This window comes from Mirounga leonina, unplaced genomic scaffold (assembly GCF_011800145.1).
Source record: "Mirounga leonina isolate KUSES-001 unplaced genomic scaffold, KU_Mleo_1.0 Mir_92, whole genome shotgun sequence".
In the NCBI taxonomy this organism is placed as follows: Eukaryota; Metazoa; Chordata; class Mammalia; order Carnivora; family Phocidae; genus Mirounga; species Mirounga leonina.
In genome coordinates, this window is record NW_023270852.1 from 14,965,408 (window position 1) to 14,987,904 (window position 22,497).

The 22,497-nt window shown below is 41.7% G+C and overlaps 1 protein-coding gene across 1 annotated transcript in view; it reads left to right on the forward strand.

The window, feature by feature from the left end:
- Nucleotides 1-21,366, forward strand: part of RNF169 (ring finger protein 169) — an 82,862-nt gene extending 61,496 nt beyond the window's left edge. Inside the window, exons 6-7 of the mRNA XM_034995142.1 lie at nt 14,463-14,562; nt 15,188-21,366. Coding sequence (XP_034851033.1) covers nt 14,463-14,562; nt 15,188-16,372 — 1,285 coding nt within the window. The 3' untranslated portion in view covers nt 16,373-21,366. The remainder of the gene's footprint in view (nt 1-14,462; nt 14,563-15,187) is intronic.
- The last annotated feature ends 1,131 nt before the right edge of the window (nt 21,367-22,497 follow it).

Sequence of the window (22,497 nt, forward strand, 5' to 3'; positions counted from 1 at the left end):
CACACACACACACACACACACACACACACACACACACACACACACACACACACACACCCACCCTTGGCTGGCCTGTTAAAGCCTGACTAACTGCCTACTCTAACACAATGGGATGTAGCTTATGGATATATTAAAAAATAATTAGTATGGTGATGGTTGCACAACAATGTGACTGTAAACTTCAAATGGTTAAAATGATGGCTTTTATGTTATATATATTTTTCCACATTAAAAAAAGTATTAGTATTTTTAATAGTTTTTAGATATTTCAAATGCATTTTTTTCCATGTGTTAAGCAACAACAAAAGAATAGGTCTTTTCCGTAAGTTCTTTTCCTCAAGAGAGGTCATATGTAAAAGCTTTGGAAGTTGTTACAACTGTATTTAAATAAAATCAATCTGCATTTGTTTTACTTATCTACTTCATAAATGTTTCTTTCTTAAGCCCAAAGGCATAGAGGTAAGAATGAGTAGGCCTGATAGGATGGTTATTTTGGAAGGAATCCATTAATCGACTCTGGCTATGAGTCTTGTGAACAACCCAGTCTCTCTTTATATGAAAAATTCAAAGCAAAGAGGGCTTTAAAGCACTATTCCTAAAATTGTACAGTCCTATTGAAAATGAAACGTCTCTCGAGTAGGCAGATAGAGTAATAGTTAATCCAAGATCATTCCTAAGTTAATCACAAAATATATGTTAATTGAAAAAAGTGAAGTTGAACCATAAGATATATCATTGTAAAGTTAAACTTTTATTTGATATATTGAGAAACTGGTTTGTTTGTTCACATTTATTTCCCTTCACTCCTCATTCCTTTCTTCCTCACTAGAATCAAACAAAAAACCTGGTTGCAGATTCTTCCAAAAGCTCAGCCTAGAAAAACTTTCTCTGTTGAGGTGTGTCTTTTCAAAAGGCTACATGACCACTTTCATTTTCCTCTTTGCTTTTGCTATCAGGAGGTTTAGAATTAGGGTTTTTAGTTCAGTCATCATGACTTTCCAACATGGCCTATAATTTAAAACAACAACAACAACAACAACAACAAACTTTGGTTTACTTTTTCCATATTTATTACTTAATGTGATCTCTATCCTCCATTAAGGCTGAGTCTTTATGTATTTTTGCAGTAAGTCACTATGGATTTTTCTTGGAAATAGGGCATAATCATAAAAAGGGGTATAATTCAACCATCTATCCTCTTTCCAGTTTAAAAAATGAAAAAAAAAAAGACAGTAATGCAGTGTTCCCTGTACATACAAAATCATATCTTACGTAAATGGCGCTTAGCAAGATTTCTGGCACAGGGTAAGTTCAGTGACTATTACTGCCACTCTATATTCTTTTAGAATGTGGACCCTTAGAGCTGAAAAGGATCTTAAATATTATCTTAACTAATTCTTTTGTTTTATTGATGAGAAGACTAAAGCCTGGAGAGAGAAGATGGTTTGCCAAATCTCAGATAGCTAGAATAGTAGGGATCTGAGTTAGAATAGTTAGGGGCTCTTTCCACTCTACCCCAGTGTCCCCCATCTCCTTCGTATAGACCCCTCTGCCACCTCTGCCTGTCTTCCCACTGGACTTTAAATTCTTTGCGAGCAGGAACAGCATCTTGTTCACCTTTATAGTTGCAATGCTTAGGGAGGCGCCTGGCCTATAGGGGAGGCTCAATAAATACTTGGGGAATGTTTGAATAAGATAGATCTTGTGCCTTTGGGTGGATTAAACTGGAATTTTGTCAGAACCCATTGTCAAACTTGCAGCATAGGAGGGCGGGCTCTGGGAGCTGTATAGAAGAACAGACTGGCTGGTGGCTGTTTTATAGACTAGATTCCATAGGATTAATTTGGGATATGGGGAGTCTAGTGACCACAGTGATAAGGCTCATATATTATAAAGTTGCTTTTAGCATTCTAATGCATTAACAACAGCTTATGGTGATACTTTTTATAGATTCTATAAAAGAAAAATGTTTCCCACTGAGTAGTAATTCAGTCTTAATTAAGTAGAAATGAACCACATTATTTAGTTTTCATTATTTTGTCCTCATTATTTCGTCCAAATACTTTAAGCCTGAGGCTATGGTTCAGAGTGGGACACATCAAAAGAGACCTAAGGTGTTTACTATAAGGTGTGTTGGAGGAGAGATAGAGACAACGACTGACAGATTCAGCAATATTAAATGCATGCCCAGTCAGTGTTGGAGTAAATTAAAATATGCAGACTTGTCCCTCTTCCTTAAAATGAACCAATGAAAATACAGATGCTTTCAGGTAACAGATACCAAACAGACACACGAGTGATATGATATTAGAGGACTAGCTCTAGAATTGATGAAAGGAGGCAAAGCCAGAGAGGTGGGGATGGGGAGGCTAGTCTAGGGAGATGATGGGGAAGTAGCAGTGTGAGCTCCAGTAAACTCAGTTGTTCCCTTTCTGTCTCATCTATGTAAAATGCAGGTTGTTATGGCGATCTGCCGGGCAGGGATTTTTACTGGGTGGTTTCTTAGGATTTTTTCGACCTCTAAAAGTGAAGCATCTAGAATTAGCTTAAAGTAGAGTTTTAAAGAGTGGAGAGAATGAAGCCATGGTATGAAAAGAAAGGGGTTGAGGGTAGTTGGAAAGTTCTGTAAAAATCTAAGGATTAGACTTAGCAAGTTGTGTGTGGGGAGTAGTCCAACAGTAGCCATGAGGGAGAGGAGACTGAGAAAGAAAGATGAGGTAGTGAGTTATAAGAAGCCACAGACTTGGTGACGGCCTGGGGCATGTCCTGTGCTCATGTGTGTGTGTGTGTGTGTGTGTGTGTGTGTTGGGGAGGGATAAAGGAATTGAAACAAATCAAGCAGATGGCCTGGTTATTAAGAGGACAAATCTTGTTAAAAGTCGTGGAATCTGGTTGAAAAAGGAAGCTAGCTTAAGGAGAAGTGATGTGGAACTTAGGGAGAGGGGCAGGATTTATAGGTGTCAATAATTTCTCTGACAGAAATACCTGCTAGTTTTCAGAGGGCGGGTTGGTGAGTTGTCGGGCTCTGCGTCAGGGGAACTAGCTTTTTTCTAGTGCTTCCTGTCATGTTGATGAATGTAAAGTACTCACATTAGTTCTCACATTAATCCTACAAGTTTTATAATACTATTCCCATTTTGCAGCTAAGGAACATGCAGTTCAAAGACGTTAAGTAACTCACCCAAGAGCTTCTCACCTCATTAGAGTGACAGAGATGGAACTGAACTCAGGTCTCTCTTTATTTCAAACCTATGCACTTTCTCATCAAACCATTGTCAGAACCCTTGTGACCAAAGGCTCTGCACTTGGAACCTGGTCTTGAAATGATCTACCTTTGCAAAGGAAAACTGCCTTCCTTCTGTTTGTTTAATTTATACCCTGCCTTGTTCTAACAGAGGTAAGTAAGAACCTGTCCAGTTATCCTGCCATTTGAGGGGACTGAAGTGATGGAAATGTTCTAAAATTGATTGTGGTAATGATTATAACTGTGAATTAAAAACCATTAAACTGTACACTTAAGAAGAAAAGAATACTAGTGTACACAAGGCACATAACCCAGATCATAAATATACAAAAGAAGGATTATAACAAAATCTCACCTATTTCTGGGTGCATGGCAACTACAACTGGGCCTAAGGAAGCTCCTGGTTTCATTCAAGTATGTGTGTATGTGGTGGTAGTTGGGAGGGCTCATACACGCAGGCTAGGGGCTAGAAGGAGGCTCCTCTCCAGCCTTTAGCTTCTTGGTGGAACTTAGCTCTACCTGACCTGAGAGTTTAATTAAAAAACTAATGTGGTTTGGGTATGTGAGAGTGATGATTGAACAGTTGAGAGTATGAGCTATCTAATGTTTTGTATCCTGTATTGCCATTTGAAAACCCTTTAAGCAGTGTTTTATAAGCATTAAATCTTGCTTTCCAGCTGCATGTTTATACTGGTTGCCTCTCCTTTTCTTTGTTTGTAAGTCAGATTCATTGTGGTTGTGGGTATTTTTAGCCTAACTCTACATCCCAGAAACCATCTGGTCTCTTGGCAATGGAAATTTTAAGCCAGTTGCCTTTCAGACAATGCTGCTTTCTCTTGTTTATGACTTCATTATGTGTTTGGAAGAGAGAGCTTCCCTAGATGTGCTGGGTCTGTTCTATGGCAGAGTAGAGTAGAATGTAAGATCAATATGCTGTGGTAGAAAGAGCCCAGGCTTAGAATCATAGAGATACGGGTTTAAATCTTGGCTTCACAACTGTGTGACCTTGGAAGATCACTTCCCTCAGTTCTTTGTAAAATGAGGATGATGATGCTTATCTCATAGGGTTTCTGTATGTATTAAATGAGATCTAATATATTTAAAGCAGCTCAGTGCCTGACAGATATTACATTCCTAATAAATGTTGAAGTTTTCTCTTTTTTTCATAAGGAGGAGAGAAGTGTTTCTGTGCATATTTTTGTTCATTTATAAGAAATTTATTAAATATATCCACTGTGTCTTAGGGTTTGAGGGTACAGAAATAGATGTGCACAAAGTAGTGAGAGTAGGGCGCCTGGGTGGCTCAGTCGGTTGAGCGACTGCCTTCGGCTCAGGTCATGATCCTGGAGTCCCGGGATCGAGTCCCGCATCGGGCTCCCTGCTCGGCAGGGCGTCTGCTTCTCCCTCTGACCCTCCTCCCTCTCATGCTCTCTCTCTCTCAAATAAATAAATAAAATCTTAAAAAAAAAAAACAAAGTAGGGAGAGTAGTTACTTCTTTTATTTTTTCATGAAGATGTTGTTTGAGTTCTTCCAACCCTAAAAATATTATCAAGTTCACTAGTCTTGACTATTCTCAGCCAGTATTTTGAAGCCTCTTATCTTGACCAAATACTACAATAATAATATGTTTATGGCTATAAGATGTTTTTACCATCATGATTTTTGTGGCTTTTCATGTAACAATAACAACGTAAAAGGGAGAGAATAGAGTTATATAGAAGAAAGCTTTTGTATGCTATTGAAATTGAATTGATACTAATTTTAAAATAGATTGTTGTAAATTAAGATGTTAATTGTAATCCCCACAGCAATCACTAGGAAATAACTACAACATATTTAGTAAAGGAATAAGAAGAGACTCAAAATGGTACACAGGAAATGTCTAACACAAAAGAAGGCATTAATGGAGAATCGAGGAACAAAAAAGGTATAGGACATATAGAAAACAAATGGCAAAATGGCAGAAGTAAGTCCTTCCTTATCAGTAATTACATTAAATGTAAATAACTTAAACTCTCCAAATAAAAGAGAGATTGGTAGAATGGATTTTAAAAAAAACATCCAAATAGGGGTGTGTGGGTGGCTTGGTTTGTTAAGTGTCTGACTCTTGGTTTTGGCTCAGGTCATGATCAGGGTTGTGAGATTGAGCCCTGTGTCAGGCTCTGCACTGAGCATGAAGCCTGCTTAAAACTCTCTCTCTCCCTCTGCCTCTCCCCCTCACTCTGTCTCTCAAAAAAAAGAAAAAAAAGAAAAAATCCAAATATATGCTGAGACTCCCTTTAGATCCAAAGACAAAAATAGGTTGAAAATGAAAAGATAGAGAAAGATATTCTATGCACACAGTGACCAAAAGAGAACTGGCTGGAGTAGCTAAACTAATAGCAGACAATGTAGACTTTAGGACAAAATTATTACAAGAGACAAGACAGGCATTGTATAATGATGAAAATGTCAGTCTCTTAATAAGATACAACCATTATATGGGGCACCTGGCTAACTCAGTAGAGCATGTGACTCTTGATTTCTGGGTCATGAGTTTGAGTCCCACGTTGGGTGTAGAGATTACTTAAAAAAAGAAGAAGATATAAACATTGTAAACACATATACACCTAATAATAGATGCACAAAATATATGAAGCAAAAACTGACAGAATTGAAGGGCATAGTAGACATTTTAATGATAATAGTTGGAGACTTTAATACCCATTTTCAATAATGGATGTAATATACAGATGAAAGGTAAACAAGGATATAGAAGACTTGCACAATACTGTATATCAAATAGACTTACCATATATAAAGCACTCTACCCCACAACAGCAGAACACACATTTTATTATAGTATACATGGAACATTCTCCAGAATAGTCCATATGTTATACTTTAAAATAAGTCTCAATAAATTTTAAAAGATTGGGATAATACAAAATATCTTTTTTTGACCACAATAGAATGAAGCTATAAGTCAATAACAGAAGGAAAATTGAAAAATTCGCAAATATGTCGATATTAAACAATACATTTTTAAAAAACCAATGGATCAAAAAAGAAGTCACAAGAGAAATTAGAAAATACCTTGAGAGGAATGAAAATGAAACCCACCATACTAAACCTGTTGGAATGCAGTAAAAATAGTTCTTAGAGGGAAATTTATAGCTTTAAAGACCTACATTTAAAATGAAGAAAAATCTCAAATAAATAACCAGATCTTCATCTGTGGATCCTCCCACCTGACTCACAGGCACTCCCAGCACTTCACACTTCATTCACACCTCCACCCTGTAGCCCATTTCCTGTACATATTCCCAGTGGCTGTGAGAACGAGTATTGATGACTAGTGAGCATGTGTAGAAAGCCAGTCAGACTCTGTGGGCAAAGGAGAGACCACAAACTTGAGCTTTAGTGCCACCCTTGGAAAAGCAAAAGGGAGGCTGTCAGCACTTGACCTGGTATGTTGCAGATCAAGACAAGTCATACAAGCTTAAAAATTCTGCCACAAGAGGGAGCAAGAAGCAAGGAGCAAGCCTCAGAATCCCTACCAAGGCTGATGGAAGATATTTCTCTCCCAAAGACAATTAATGAAGACTGGAGGAAGTGACTGCTACTTTAGATGTGAAGATAGCAATGCAAAATGTCAAGGGGGAACATGAAAAATCAAGGAAATATGACACCATCAAAAGATCATAATAATTTTCCAGTAATGGATCCCAAAGACATGAAGATCTGTGATATACCCAGTAAAGAGTTCAAAATAGCTGTTTTCAGGAAGCTCAGTGAGCTATAAGGAAACACAGAAAGACAATTCAACTCAATCAGGACAACAGTACAGTAAAAAAAGAAATATAAGTTTAACAAAGAGAAATCTTAAGGAAGAACCAAAAGGGGGCGCCTGGGTGGCTCAGTTGTTAAGCGTCTGCCTTCAGCTCAGGTCGTGATCCCAGGATCCTGGGATCGGCCCCGCATCGGGCTCCCAGCTCAGCGGGAAGCCTGCTTCTCCCTCTCCTACTCCCCCTGCTTGTGTTCCCTCTCTTGCTGTGTCTCTCTCTGTCAAATAAATAAATAAAATCTTAAAAAAAAAAAAAAAGGAAGAACCAAAAGAAAATTCTTGAGCTGAAGAATAAGTGAATGAAAAGAAAAACGCAATGGAGAGCATCAATAGCAGAATGGGGGGGGCCTGGGTGGCTCAGTCATTAAGCGTCTGCCTTCAGCTCAGGTCATGATCCCCAGGGTCCTGGGATCGAGCCCTGCATTGGGCTCCCTGCTCGGCGAGAAGCCTGCTTCTCCCTCTCCCACTCCCCCTGCTTGTGTTCCCTCTCTTGCTGTGTCTCTCTCTGTCAAATAAATAAATAAAAATCTTAAAAAAAAAAAAAGCAGAATGGATTAAGCAGAAGAAAGGAGAATGAGAAAGAGTGAAGAAAGCCAATATGATCTGTGGGTTACCTTCAAAAGAAACAATTTGTGAATTATTAGAGTTCTAGAAGGAGAAGAGTAGGAGAGGGAGAAGGGAGTAGAAAAGTTATTTAAAGAAGTAAGAACTGCTCAAATTTGGGGGAGAGGTTTGGATATCTATGTTTAGGAAGCTCATAGGTCACCAAACAAACTCAAAGAGATTCTCACCAAATTAGAAAGCAAGAAGTACAGTTGTCTTTGTTTGCAGATGATATGATCTTATATATAGAAAATCCTAAAGACCACTGAAAAACTGTTAGAGCTAATCAATGAATTCAGTAATGTTGCTGGATACAAAATTAGTATACAGAAGTCACTTATGTTTCTACACACTAACAATGGAATATCTGAAAAAGAAAGAAAACAGCCCCAGGACACCTGGGTGGCTCAGTCAGTTAGGCATCTGACTCTTGATTTTGGCTCAAGTCATGATCTCAGGGTTGTGAGATCAAGCTCTGCCTTGGGCTTCACGCTCCGCGGGGAGTCTGCTTGAGAATCTCCCTCTCCCTCTCCCTCTGCCCCCCTAACTCTCTCTCTCTCTAATCTATAAATCTTAAAAAAAAGAAATAAAACAGCCCTATTCACCATAGCATCCAAAAAATAAAATACATGGGAATAAATTTAGCCAAGAAGGTGAAAGATCTGTATATTGAAAACTGTAAGACGTTGAAGGAAGAAATTGCAGACACAAATAAATGGAGAGCTATCCTGTGTTTATGGATCAGAGGAATTAATAATAAAAAATCCATACTACTCAAAACCATCTATATCAATGCAATCCCTATCAATATTCCAATGACCTTTTGCATAGAAATAGCAAAAACAACCCGAAAATTTGTATGGAACCATGAAAGACCCCAAATAGCCTTTGTTCTTGAGAAGAAACAAAGTTGAAGGCATCACACTTCCTGACTTCAGACTATATTACAAAGCTATATTAATCAAAACAGTATGGTATGGCATAAAAATAGACCAAAGAAATAGAATTGAGAGCCCTGAAATAAACCAGTGCATGCATGGTCAGCTAATACTAGATGAGGGAGCCAAAAATATTCAATGGAGAAAGCACAGTCTCTTCAATAAATGGTATTAGGAAACCTGCATAATTACATGCAGAAGAATGATATTGGACCCCTATTTTACACCACTCACAAAAACTAATTTGTAATAGATTAAATACTTAAACATGAGACCTGAAAGTGTAAAACTCCTAGAAGAAACATAGGTGAAGAGCTCCTTGACATTGGTCTTGGCAATGATTTTTTGGATATGACACTAAAAGCACAAACAACAAAAGCAAAAAAGGAAATAAGTGGGGCTAAAACTAAAAGTCCTTTTCACAGCAAAAATCAACAAAATGAAAAGGCAACCTGAGGGATGGGAGAGAATATTTGTCAGTCATCTGTCAGATAAGGGGTTAATATACAGAATATTTAAGGAACTCATACAATTCAATAGCACACACACACACACACACACAAACAACAATAACTAAAAAACCCTAAACAACCCAATTGAAAAATCAGCAGAGGAACTAAACAGACATTTTTCCAAAGAAGACATATACATGGCCAACAGGGGGCGCCTCGGTGGCTCAGTTGGTTGAGCGTCTCGTCTGCCTTCAGTTCAGGTCATGGTCCCAGGGTCCTGGGATCGAGCCCCACATCAGGCTCCCTGCTCAGAGGGGAGCCTGACTCTCCCTCTCCCTTTGCTACTCTTCCTGCTTGGCCTCTCCCGTTCTCTCTCAAATAAATAAAATGTTAAAAAAAAAAAAAAAAGATAAATGGCCAACAGGTACATGAAAAGATGCTCAATATCACTAATCATCAGGGAAATGCAAATCAAAATCACAGATATTATCTCACACCTGTTAGAAGGGCTATTATCCTCAAGAGAATAAGAGATAAGTATTGGTGAGGATGTGGAGAAAAGGGAACCCATGTGTACTGCTGGTGGGAATGCAAACTGGTACAGCCAGTATGGAAAACAGTATGGAGTTTCCTCAAAAAATGAAAATCCAGCAATCCCACTTCTGGGTATATATCCAAAGGAATGAAATTAGGATCTCCAAGAGCTATATGCACTCCCGTGTTAATTGCAACATTATTCACAATAGCTAAGCTATGGAAACACTCGAAGTGTCCTTCTGTGGATGGATAGATAAGGAAAATGTGGTGTCCACACACACACACACAGTGGAATATTATTCAGCTATGAGAAAGAAGGAAATTCTGCCATTTGCAGCAACACGGATGGACCTTGAGGACATTATGCTAAGTGAAATAAGAGAGAAGATGCACACTGTACGATATCACTTACATGTGGAATCTTAAAAAAATCAAATATTAAAAACAGAAGGGAGAAACATGGTTGCCAGAGGGTGGAGGAAATGGGGAGATGTTGGTCAAAGGATTCAAACTTCCAGTTGTAAGTTCTGGGCATCTTACGTGCAGCATGGTAATTATAGTTAACAATACTGTATTATATACTTGAACGCTGCTTTCAAGGATACTTGGAAGTTAAATGATCTCAGCACAAAAAAGAGACGGTAATTATATGAGGTGTTAACCCTACTATGGTAATCATCTCAAAATACATGAGTATATCAGAACAACACATTGTACACTTTACGTGTATACAATATTATATGTCAATTATATCTCATAAAGCTGGAAAAAAAGAAAAAGCATCCAGATTGCAAAGGAAGAAGTAAAACTATCTCAGTTCACAGATGACATGATATTATTCAAAGGACATCCTAAAAATAATAGAATTTTGAAAAAACTAAAGCTAATAAATTTAGCAAAGTTGCAAAACACAAGATCACCACATGAAAATCAGTTACATTTCTATACTATTAGCAATGAGCAATCCGAAAATGTAATTAGGAAAGCAGTTCCATTTACAATAGCATCAAAAAGAATAGAACAGTTATGAATAATTTTAACCAAGGAGGTGTAAGACTTACACACTGAAAACTGCAAAACATTGTTGAAATAGTTGAAGAAGACTTAAATGAAGGGAAAGACCTTCTGTGTTCATGGATTAGAAGACTTAACATTGTCAAGACGGCAATATTTCCCTTGGGGCGCCTGGGTGGCTCAGTTGTTAAGCATCTGCCTTCGGCTCAGGTCATGATCCCAGGGTCCTGGGATCAAGCCCTGCATTGGGCTCCCTGCTCCGCTGGAAGCCTGCTTCTCATTCTCCCACTCCCCCTGCTTGTGTTCCTGCTCTCGCTATCTCTCTCTGTCAAATAAATAAATAAAATCTTAAAAAAATAAAAAAATAAAAAAAATAAAGATGGCAATATTCCCCAACTTGTTTTCCAGATTCACTGCAATACCTATTAAAATTACAGTCTCCTTTTTTGCAGAAATGAGCAAGCTGATACGAAAATTCACATATGGAATTGCAGAGGATCTCAAACAGCCAAAACAATCTTGAAAAAGATCAAGAGTAGAGGAGTCACACTTCCTGATTTCAAAATTTACGGCAAAGCAATCAAGTGTGATACTGAAATAGGGGTAGATATATCAGTCAGTGGAACAGAATTGGGAGTCCAGAAATAAACCCATATGTCAGTTGATTTTCAATAAGGGTACCAAGAAACTATTCAGTGGGGGAAAGAATATTGTCTCTTCACATCGGGTGCTGGGACCACAACTGGATATCCACATGCTAAATAAAGAATGAAGTTGGACCCCAACCTCACACCAAATACAACAGAGTAGTCAAATTGGATCAGATACCTAAATGTAAGGGCTAAAACTATACAGCTCTTAGAAGGAAACGCTTGGAGAGTTTAGCTGTACAATTACTGCTCTCATAGCACTTCTGTGACATGTATGGTGGACTTCAGTGACTGGCTGCTCCCGTGGGCCAAGATTATCTTTCATCAGTCTGTCTCGCATGCTTTGCATGGAGTTGGTGCTCAGTAGAGTCGGCTGACCAAGCGAATGGAAGAGACAGTGACAGTGTCAGCCATACCGCGGTTTGCCAAAAAGATTTTAAATGGTCAGAAACTACTTTGGGTGTCTTTGTTGTGTGCTCCAGTCTGCAAGTACAGGTTTCCTCTCCGGGCCTTTCCTTTCTCCTTTCATTTCTCCAAAATGGAGTTTAGGGGCCATGTGAAGAGGTTCTCCCCAGCAATAGGTAACTGCTATTTGTACATCTGATAATTTGGGCATGTAGCCAGCATCTTTAAATTTGACTCTGCTACTGCTGCCAATATGGATATGTAGCCTGTTTTTAAAAATTGTATTAAGCTCGGGCACCTGGGTGGCTCAGTTGGTTAAGCGACTGCCTTCGGCTCAGGTCATGATCCTGGAGTCCCGGGATCGAGTCCCGCATCGGGCTTCCTGCTCGGCGGGGAGCCAGCTTCTCCCTCTGACCCTCCCCTCTCTCATGCTCTCTCTATCTCAGTCTCTCTCTCAAATAAATAAATAAAATCTTAAAAAAAATTGTATTAAGCTCATTCTTAATTATGGAATATTTGGACCTTGAAGTATATAGGTACAGCCCCAGTTTGAACACCTCTAATGACATGGAGCTCAGTATCTCCCAAGGCAGCTATCCGTGAACTGCTCTAATGAAAGTTATAAAGTTCTTTCTTATGTTGATCAGAAAATCTTTTTCTCTAAGTGTCTACTGTTTCTCCAAGGAATGATGCCAAGCAAGTCATACATTTGAAATAGTAAGGCTTTCTCTTTCAGCCCTATGTTGATTCCTCCTGACCCAAAGTATATGTTGTTCATGCCAGCATTTTAATCTGTCATCCAGTTTACTTCTGGGTGGTTTACTACACTGACAGTTTGTGTGAGTTCTGGAAATGCAAATGAATTTCAGTACTATTCCAGGTAAAATACAAACCAAGCTGATTTTTAAGCAGCTGCCTTTAGAGAGTGATGTTGAAGTTTCTGAACTATTCCAAAATACATTTCCCACTAGATAGTACAATGCTCACATTATTTGCTTAGGTTCAGTGTTGAGTTTTCTTGGTCAAGTTCAGACATATGATGCAGGTTGGCCACCGTATTCTCCTGTTGATACTGGGGCATAGATTAGATCAGCAGACTGGAACCATATAGCAAAGTGATGTGGCCAGGAGACATAGGATGAGAGGGTTTTGAATGGGAAAAATAGCACAGAAATGTTGGATTAGAAGCCACTGTGGGCAGGTAGGACAGGCCTTTGCTAGAGATGTGGGGAGAGGAGAGACACCCTGGAAATGCACCTTGTTTCCTCCTTTGTAAGTTTTCTGAGCTAATCCTGGCATAGTGAAACTTTAAAAAAAGTAAATCTTGGGGCGCCTGGGTGGCTCGATCAGTTAAGCGTCTGCCTTCAGCTCAGGTTGTGATCCCAGAGTCCTGGGATCAAGTCCCACATCGGGCTCCCTGCTCAGCAGGGAGTCTGCTTCTCCCTCTGCCTGTCACTCTGCCTACTTATGCGCACACTCTCTCTCTCTGTCAAATAAATAAATAAAATCCTTAAAAAATAAAAATTAAAAAAAAAAGTAAATCTTTTGCTACAAAAGAGTAGCTATGATGATGTATTTCATTCTAAAGCTAAAGAGAATCATTCAAGGAAATAATTTCTGCTTGGGATCATCCGCATCCACCTTGACTTCTGGCAAATTCTTATTTACCCTTCAAACTACATGTGCCACAGGGAGGCTTTTCCAACCCTGCTCTCACTCCATCCCAGGTAATTCATAACTCCCTCTTTTATGCCATACTGTCTCCTAGACATACTTTTTTGTTATTGTACCATTTCACTGTATTATATTGAATTATTTATTTGTCTGCCCCGCTGGACTCTGATTCCTTGAAGACCCTAAACTACGTCTCATTTTTCTCCATATTGCCAGTGCCCAGATGGTGCTCCTCAGTAACTGGCATATAGTAAGTGTGTGACAAATGCTTGTTGAATAGAGTTGCAGCAAAGGTAAAGTAACAGCTGTACACATTGGTAAAAGCATTGTTCTCACTGGACGTGTATTAGGCACAAATTGGAGAGTAGGAAACCAAGGTGAATAATAAGATAATCACAGATTCAAAAAAAAAATTCCTACAGACCCCCTTGTCAATGGGGTAGGTAACAGTCACCTGCATATAATTCTTACACAGTAAGATTAATGCTATCATATGGGTACTGTGGGTTTGGATTGGGTTATAAAGTTATAATGTTGCATGCATAAACAAAAAAACCATGTGTTCCTGAAATCTCTTAAATTACCAGGATTTAGGCCTTTGGAAACTCAAATGTAATGAGTTAAGGAAGAGACTGCATTTAATTTTGACTCCCTACATAAAAATTGAGTGCACTGCTATGTATTTCGGAAGTCCTTTTGTTTCATGGCTGACTTAGATTGCTTGAGGAGACATTTGGGCCTAATAAAAGGAAAAAATTTGTTGTTTGTAAAGGGGATTTTAACACTGGATCCAACCTATTAAAGAAGGTGAATTATGCCTACATCTCTCTAAGCATGAGTGAAACAGCCATTGGCCTTTTATCATTTAAGCAGGGTCTAGTTTGGAAACAAAGGCTTAAACCAGATGTCCTCTCTGGAGCACTTTTCCTCTTTTGACAGGATTTGTTCTTAGAACGTGTTTTGTTAATAAACTAATTCATTTCCTATTGTAGCTGCCCAGGGGAATCGTCTTTCTTGGCAGGTGGCTTTGAAAGTACAGAAGAGATTGTCATTCTTTTTCCTTAGTTGGTATATGGGCTACTTTTGACTCCTGGACTTGTGTTTACTTATTTATTTAGGAACCTGAATTCCAAGGTGGAAAGGAGTCAGAGCTGCAGTGACACTGCTCAAGACAGAGTGAAGAGCAGACTCAGAGCAGCCCCGACCAGCAAAACCAAGGTACACCTCAGACACGGGCTTCTGGAGCCCTCCGCACCCATCCGGTGGCTCCTTGCACACGGCCATAAAAGGAACTATTCCAGATGGGCAGAGGCACAGTGGGTCCGAGGCATTCTAATTATGTTGGAGAAGTTTGCAAATAGATGTGAAGGAAGAGAGTGTGAATTAGTAGCGAAGGGTGGAACGAGGACCAGTAGAAGAACTTCTTTGAAAGTTCTAGATGAGTTTTTTTTCCCCTATAGGTTTTCTTTTCCTTTCCTTTCCTTTTTTTCTTTTTTCTTTTTTTTCTTTTCCCTTCTGTTCCCTTCCTATTCTTTCTCTTTCTTTTAAAATTAAATTCAGTTAATTAACATGTAGTGTGTTATTAGTTTCAGAGGTAGAGTTCAGTGATTTATCAGTCTTCTTCCCTTTAGGTTTTCAATTTTATTAATTGTTTCAGGTGTGTAGGAATTTCTGCAGATGGTGTGCATTCTAGGTTAGGGATTTTCCCATTTCTTAGGCTCCCATCACCCTTGATCCCTTTTCTTAGCCTTCCCCTGCTATCCTTCTACCATCTTGAAGGAACTGTGAAGAGAAAAAAATATGTGTATATGTATGTCTATAGAATCTTTTTAACCTCTTTTAGGTTACGGCTATGGCCCCAGCCTCCAACCCCATCATCGGCGTCCTCCTGTCCACCCAGAACAACCGTTGCCTCTCAGCCCCCGACTTAACGGTCGAAAAACGTCTCCCCTTCAGCTCCCTCTCATCCTTGGCTTCCCTGCATAAGCCAGAACGCTCCATCAGTCCGGAGAGCAATGATAGCATCTCCGAGGAACTAAACCATTTCAAGCCCATTGTCTGCTCACCGTGTACTCCTCCCAAGAGACTCCCCGATGGCCGAGTGCTCAGTCCCCTCATCATCAAATCAACACCCCGCAACCTCAACAGAAGCCTGCAGAAGCAGACTTCTTACGAGGCTAGTCCCAGGATCCTCAAAAAGTGGGAACAGATCTTTCAGGAGCGGCAGATCAAAAAGACCCTTTCGAAAGCCACCCTCACCTCCCTGGCTCCAGAAACAGGGGAAGACTTAGTAGTGTCCGAGGTGACCCATCCTAGCAAGGAAAAGCCGCCGCTGGCTTTACAGACAAGACTGGCGGGGGGTCAGGCCCTCTCTGCGTGCGCCGGACCCACCCCCACCGACCTCGATTATGTCCCCTCCATTAGCCAAACTAAAGGCGAGCAGGGCAGCGCGAGTAAAAGGAGCCCTGAGATCCCATCGGAAACGTGCTGCTCTTCAGAACCCCGAGGGGGAGCCAGTGGGACTTCCTCGGAGAAGGAGCAGGAGGAAGGGCCGGGGCGCACCCCTGAGGCCAAGTTAGACAAAACCTGTACGAGCACAACCGTGAACATCCCAGTGGCCAATTCAGTGCTGCCCAAAAACAGTGTTCTGGGCGGGGTCCTCAAAGCGAAGAAGCAGCTGAAGACGGCGAATCCTTTTGATCTGCCCAACGGTGTGCTGGCGGACAGCCTAGGTGAGGAGCCCCTTCCTTCCTTGCGCCGGGGCCGGAAAAGGCACTGTAAGACCAAGCACTTGGAACAAAACGGCTCCCTTAAGAAGCTGCGGCAGAGCGGTGGGGAGGCGGGCCCGGCCGCCCGGGCCCCGGGCCTGCGGGAGATGGAGCAGAAGCTGCAGCAGGAGGAGGAGGACCGGCGCCTGGCCCTGCAGCTGCAGCGCATGTTCGACAACGAGAGGCGGACCGGGAGTCGGCGGAAAGGGAGCGTGGATCAGTATCGCCTACGGTCCAGCAACGTGGCCGGGGCCAAGTAGCGCCCCAGGAACATGTGGCCTGTTTTTAAGAGGTCTGTGGGCCTGATCATTTATCCTGAAGAGCTGAGTGTTCTCACTTTGGGTTTCTTTTCATGGCAAAACACTGTCTGCTATGGTTCTGAGAGGTTCCAGGGCCTTTGTGGTCTCTGTCCAAGGGCCCTATGTCTCTGCCTCCCGGTGACCACGGCCAGAAGCACTCCTCACCCCTAAGTGACCCACCCCTGAGGGCTTCTGGGCCAAATCTGGCAACACCCACTTGGAACGAGATTCAGGAGCACAGGGGCCAGAGTTAGAGATGGTAGAGGAGACAGGGGATACCTTCTGAAACTGACAGACCTCCTGACTTCTTTCAACAGGGTCTTATTTTAAATCAGCCTTGCAGATAAAAGGGAGTTCCCGCTTTCTCAGAGAAGTGGGTCAGTGTCGCTCTTTGGCAGATCCAAGATCATGTTCCCCCTTCTCCTTCCCTGTGCCACAAGTAAATATACCTAATGAAATCAGTTGAGTTTACCATCCTACAAAAGTTAATTTACCTTCCCTGTGTAAAAAGTAACATCGGATTAATGCGCTGTCTAGTCGACAGACCAACTTCACGGTCAGTGTTCAGTTTGGTCTTCCCAGGAGCGCTAACACGTAAGTGGTTATCAGCGCCGTTTTCGATGATGATGGAACTGCAGGGCGGACATTCAGGTCCCATCATTCACTAAGTGGCGTAGCCCAGACTGACTGTCGGGGCTCCTGACAACAGATCCCAGAGATTTTCCACACCAACAGGTTGAACAGGTTGCCGTAATGGACAGCAGCCCAAGGGCATGCCACGCACGGGAGCCCAGGGAAAGCTGGCTGAGCATTTGAATACTGATTGTGTAAAATGCACAGGCAGATAATTGAGATCGATGGGAACTATATAAATAAATACTATGCAGTTATCCACCCTGCTCCCCGCCCCCACCACAGTTTACAGCCTTCTGTTTTCTGGGGGGTGGAGGGGGCTTCCGCCCTGTGAGACAAATTACAGCTGAACTTCGTTATTACTCTCCACATGTCCAAGGGTTATCTGCAACGTTGATCTAAAATCCCAAAAATTTGCCCAGAAGTCAGGCAAGAGCAATGCTGAAACTCCATACTATGGAAACAAGGTATCTAGCTGGATGCAGCTGGTAAATTCAGTCCCATGGACCTTTGGGGTTTATTTTCCTTAGGAGCTGACACCATGTGTCTTTTGCATCCCTGGTGGTGCTTGGTGCTTCTGCCCGTCTGGGCTCATTGGGAATAGGGATTAAGAGATGATTTTAGGGAATCTCAGATGGGCTGGCATTCCCTGTGCATGTACGAGCTGTTACTATAAAGTCATGTGACTGGCATTTCAACAAAGGTTTTAGAGCTTATGTATCCCAGTGTACGTTGTCCCCCTTGAGTGACTCCAGCAGGATACTGCATAGATTTTCCAATGATGGTGCCATTGGCAAAAACATTTCTGGAACTGTCCTCAACATCTAGAAACATCTAGAAATATAAACTCCTAAAATGTTAGAATTGGAAGGGACCTTAATGGTCATCTTTTCCAACCTCCTCCTCTTACTAAGGCAGAAACGAAGATCCAGAACGGTGACTCACCTGATCACTAGGGATTTACCAGATCACCTTTTGATTCCTCTCAGGAGAATTTTGCCCCCTCTTCTCGGAGCAGATCTTTACTCTTTTGTGGTTACAGGAGGGAGAATTTTAAGTCTGAAACTAGTCAGAAGCTGTTTGAAGCCTCTAGAAGAGAAGGCCGGGCCAGAGGGCTTCAGAGTTACAAACGAGTTGTAGCTGTCAAGCAGTCGGAGTCATTTCCTCATGCTGCTCAGGAACAGCTCCCGGGGAGAAGTTCCAGAGATGTCGTAAGCATTTTGGTCCTCACTGAGATGTGTGGAACCTCCTCGGTGACTGCTTTGGTGAGAGGGTCCCTCACTTGAATGTATGTGTTCTGTGTTCTGTGGGTCTGTGTGCGTGCACACATGCAGATGTGTGTTTAAAACACATGCATCCGTCCCATTCCTCTGTATTCACACCACTTCGGTTCCAGGCCCTGCCAGCCACACAGGCCTCCACAGGCTGCTGGACGGTCGGTCCCCAGGATAGCAGAGCTGGTGCTGGTCTGCGGAGGAAGGGGAGGGTGACTCACTGAAGGCCCTTAGAGAAAGCCTCAGTTCCTGCCATTTCCTAGAGCTGCTCGTTGGTCTGAGCGAACATCCCTGGGAGGCTCGTCCGCTCGGTGGTAGCAAAGAAGCTTCTTTTCTCCACTTGCCGCCTTTTGTCTAGGTCTCCAGTCATTTGAAAAACACGTTTCAGTTGGAACTGGTTTTTGGTTTTGGAGAAAAGATAAATATTTTTAATAGAAAAAGATATATATTTTAAATATTTCCCCGAAGTCATACTTTTGTTTTAAGGAGTTGCATAGCAGTAGCAAGGAATTTTAGGTTCAGGTGCAGAGGGCAAAGCTCCCTCCTGTGAAGTGAGTATTGCAAACGCCAGATCCAGCTTGCTGACTTTCCCCCTTGCACCTCCTGTTGTGTCTAGAGGGGCCCTGACAGTTGTTCTGCAGACTTCCGGCCGAGCAGTAGTCCTTGCTGTGGAGGCAAAGCAGTTTAGGTTAAGGAGCGACAGGGCTTACCCTCTCATCTGCTTGGCTTTGGAGGAGGAAAAAACCACTAAGGTATTATCTGTATTTTAAAATGCTTCCCGTACTTAACTAACACCTGAACACTTTCTCCTTCTGAAAAACGTCTGTGTCCTGTTGCTTGCTTCCTTGTGAAGTTTATCACAAATGGTGTTGTTGACATGAATTATTTGGAGAAAGAGAAAGACAGGAAGGGAAAACAGAGTGATGGGGAGGGTTGGTGAGGGAGAACGAGAGAGCCGCTATTTCACAAAACAGACATTTCTCACGAATCACTGGAATCTGATTCACCATACAAATTTCCCATGTCCTACGAGCTCTGCTCCTTGTGTATATGCATTCTGTGTGTGTGGTTTTTGTTTTTGTTTTTGTTTTTTATTAAAGGGGAAGTTAGGAGAGGTTGGAGGATGAAGGTCATTCTGTGGTGCCCTGAGAAGAGGGCTCTCAGCCCTTTTCCATAGAGTGGGGAAGACCTTTGGCAACATATTCGTGACCTATTGATTGTATCTGCTGGAAGGAGTCATCAGGGCCTGTTGGGTCAGTGTCAAATCAGGGGATTAAGCACCCAGCCCTTGGACCCTTTCATATAATTGCCTCTTTTTAAAAGGTTAATTCATCATGGCTGCAACTTCCCAGGAAAACCTTTTGTAAGTGGCTTCATTTCTTATTTTTTACGTTTTAGATTTTTGTCTGGAGGAAGAACTGGTGATGAATGCCTTCTGGTTTTCTTGGTTTTGGGTGGTTTTTTTTGTTTTTGTTTTTGCTCATTTCCCCTAAAAGAAAAATGCCCTTAAGAGATTAAAGCTGCTTAATTAATTGCTGTCTGATTACAAAGTGACAGACTAAGATGGGAAGCTGCCACTGTGCTTGACTGGTGAAGCTGATGACCGAAGGCTGTGCTGTTCACCCTTTCTGTTCCATTTAACAGACATTCCTGAGCTTCGAACTTGTGCCAACCTTGTACTGGGTCATGGAGATACAGGATGGAAAGGACAGTCCCCGCTCTTGAGGAGCTCAGTCTCTAATGGAATGTATTTGAATGTCTGTGTGGCTGGAGTTCTGCTTCTTCATAGTGACCATCTTGGATGGCCCCATTTAAGATACTGTCCAGCATCTGGCAGGCTGCCTTGAACATCTTAGACCCCTCCCATCAGTATTTCTGAATTTGATTGCAACATTGCTTTCCATTTCCTAAGTAATTTTACCAGAGGAGAATGAATTTTCTCCTCCAGTGACACAGGACAATAATCTCTTCAGGAGAGCTTTTACATCAGTGCCAGGAAGTGAGGCAGGGTGTGGATCATTGACATGGGCAGAGGAGGCCCACATCCCAACTCCCTGACCTCCTCACCTCCTTCCCAACCAGACCTCTCATCACAGCTGGTAGCAACTTTTGGATTCCTTTGTCTTTTTTCTGCCTGGCTTTTCACTGAGATGGAAAACCAGCAGGAGAGGAAAGAAAGAAAAATTGAAGGCTGGATTATAATCATAAAATGCTATAGCTCGAAAGGGCATGGAAATCATTCAGGTCAAATTTTTCCCACTTGCTGCCCGTTTTTTTCTAAGAAATAAGGAACGTGAGGTCCAGTGTCCTATGCCCTATTTTATACTGTAGTTTCCTAGGATCTAAATGGTCCGTTTAAATTACACACACACACACACACACACACAATTTACTAATGAGGACACCCACATGATACAGGAGGCTTTTTGTTTTAATATTAGCTTTCTCTTTCAAATTTTTTGTTAGAATTAATACCTATATCCCCTGAACACACACCCAGATAGGGAAAACCCCACAATGTGACTAATGTGAATATGGAGTCTTGGGAAGTGATATATTTTTTGATTGGAATAGTCATCATTTTAACCACCAAGGGTTAAAACCCAGCCAGCCCTTCATTTTTCTTTGAAAAATCAAGAACTCCTTAGGGACTTAAATCTTTCTCAGCCAGCCTTTTCCCCATCAACCTATAGAGTGGTCTTTTGGCCTGGTTTTTAGAAGTAAGCATAGTTGCTTATAAATTCTTGTGAATCAGTGACAAAGCAGGTATTTTTTTCGGGGGGGGGATGTCGAGGAGATTCTAGGGAAAGCTGCTGCTGAATAGCTTTTCCTCCAAAGATGATACAGAAAATGCATCTTTCACATGCTTGTTATCCACTGTAACTTTCTGAAAAAGATTGTTCTACAGAGAAAAGAGACATAAGCAGAGGTCACAACCAGCTTAGAGATTGGTTAAATTGAAGAAAAAGTGCCAAGACTGAATGTGCACATTGTTCTATGTATGATCAGTATTTTTATTCTTCCTAAGAAAAATATTTACACACTTTGCTTTGTGAGTAAATGCTTCCTTACTGTCTTGTTAATAAGGGTGGCAGGCTCCCTCTGCCTTTTCTGGGGTCTTTTATCAACTAGTTGGACAAAGCCGAGCTAAGGCCAGGCTTATTCGTCTTCTTCCCTCTCACTTAATTGGTAAAAACAGGCAATGCACTCCTCAAAGATCAAGCTGTTAGAGCTCAAGAGTAGCTGTTTGGGCCCTGGGTCTGGAGGGCAGTGGCCAGAGTCTCCCTGGGTGGCCCTGTGCACCCTCCAACTATGCCACCAATGGGAGCAGGGCCCCTTCCTCCGTCGGTGGGTCCAGCCCTTTGCCTGCAGCAGAACACTTAAACTCCTAAGGAGAGAATGGAGAACTACTCGAGGGAAAAAATTATCTTAAATGCCACCTAATGGTTTTGTTTTTGTTGTTTCTCCTGATGTGCTGTTTACTCTCAATTTGTACACACACAGTTGTCCTTAGGGCCTTTCCTCTTCTCACCTAGAAACAGAAAATGGGATGTATATTGGTTTCCAACCTGCTGTCTACATTAGAATTGGAGACGGGGCCTGGATCCTTGTGGACTGAGCTTCCTCTCCAACTCATCACCAACAGCATCTTGACAAAGAAAGACCCAGAACAGGGCAGGCCCTGTCAGGGATACTTCTGCCAACAAAGAAACGGCACAGAATCAAACGGGACGATGTGCTGTTTGTTTAAACAGTACCAAAGTGCATTCTTCAGTGTATGTTTGCCTGCTTGAGGAGAGGCCCAAGTTGAGCACATAGTAAAGCAAACTCATGAAAGTGAATATTCTGTTTCTAGTCAAAGTCTTAACCTCTAGAGCACAATCGCAGGCAAATCTGGGCTGAGACTAGGTGTGTTTGATTTTTGGAGCTATCTTTGCTCTGAGAGATGCCCCACTTTGGAATGTCTTGTTTTGGCATTCAGAATGGTGGGAGAAATTAGGAGGCGAGATGGGGTTTCCCTGGTGTGCTGTGTCTGAGGTCTAAGTTAAGAATGGTCTGTTCAACCATTCTGACTCCTAATGAAGGCACAAGAGTCTGAGAAAAGAACGGATGTACAGGATGAGACTATCCTTGCATATTGGGGCTATACTCAAAACATCTGATTTTTAAAATACCGGC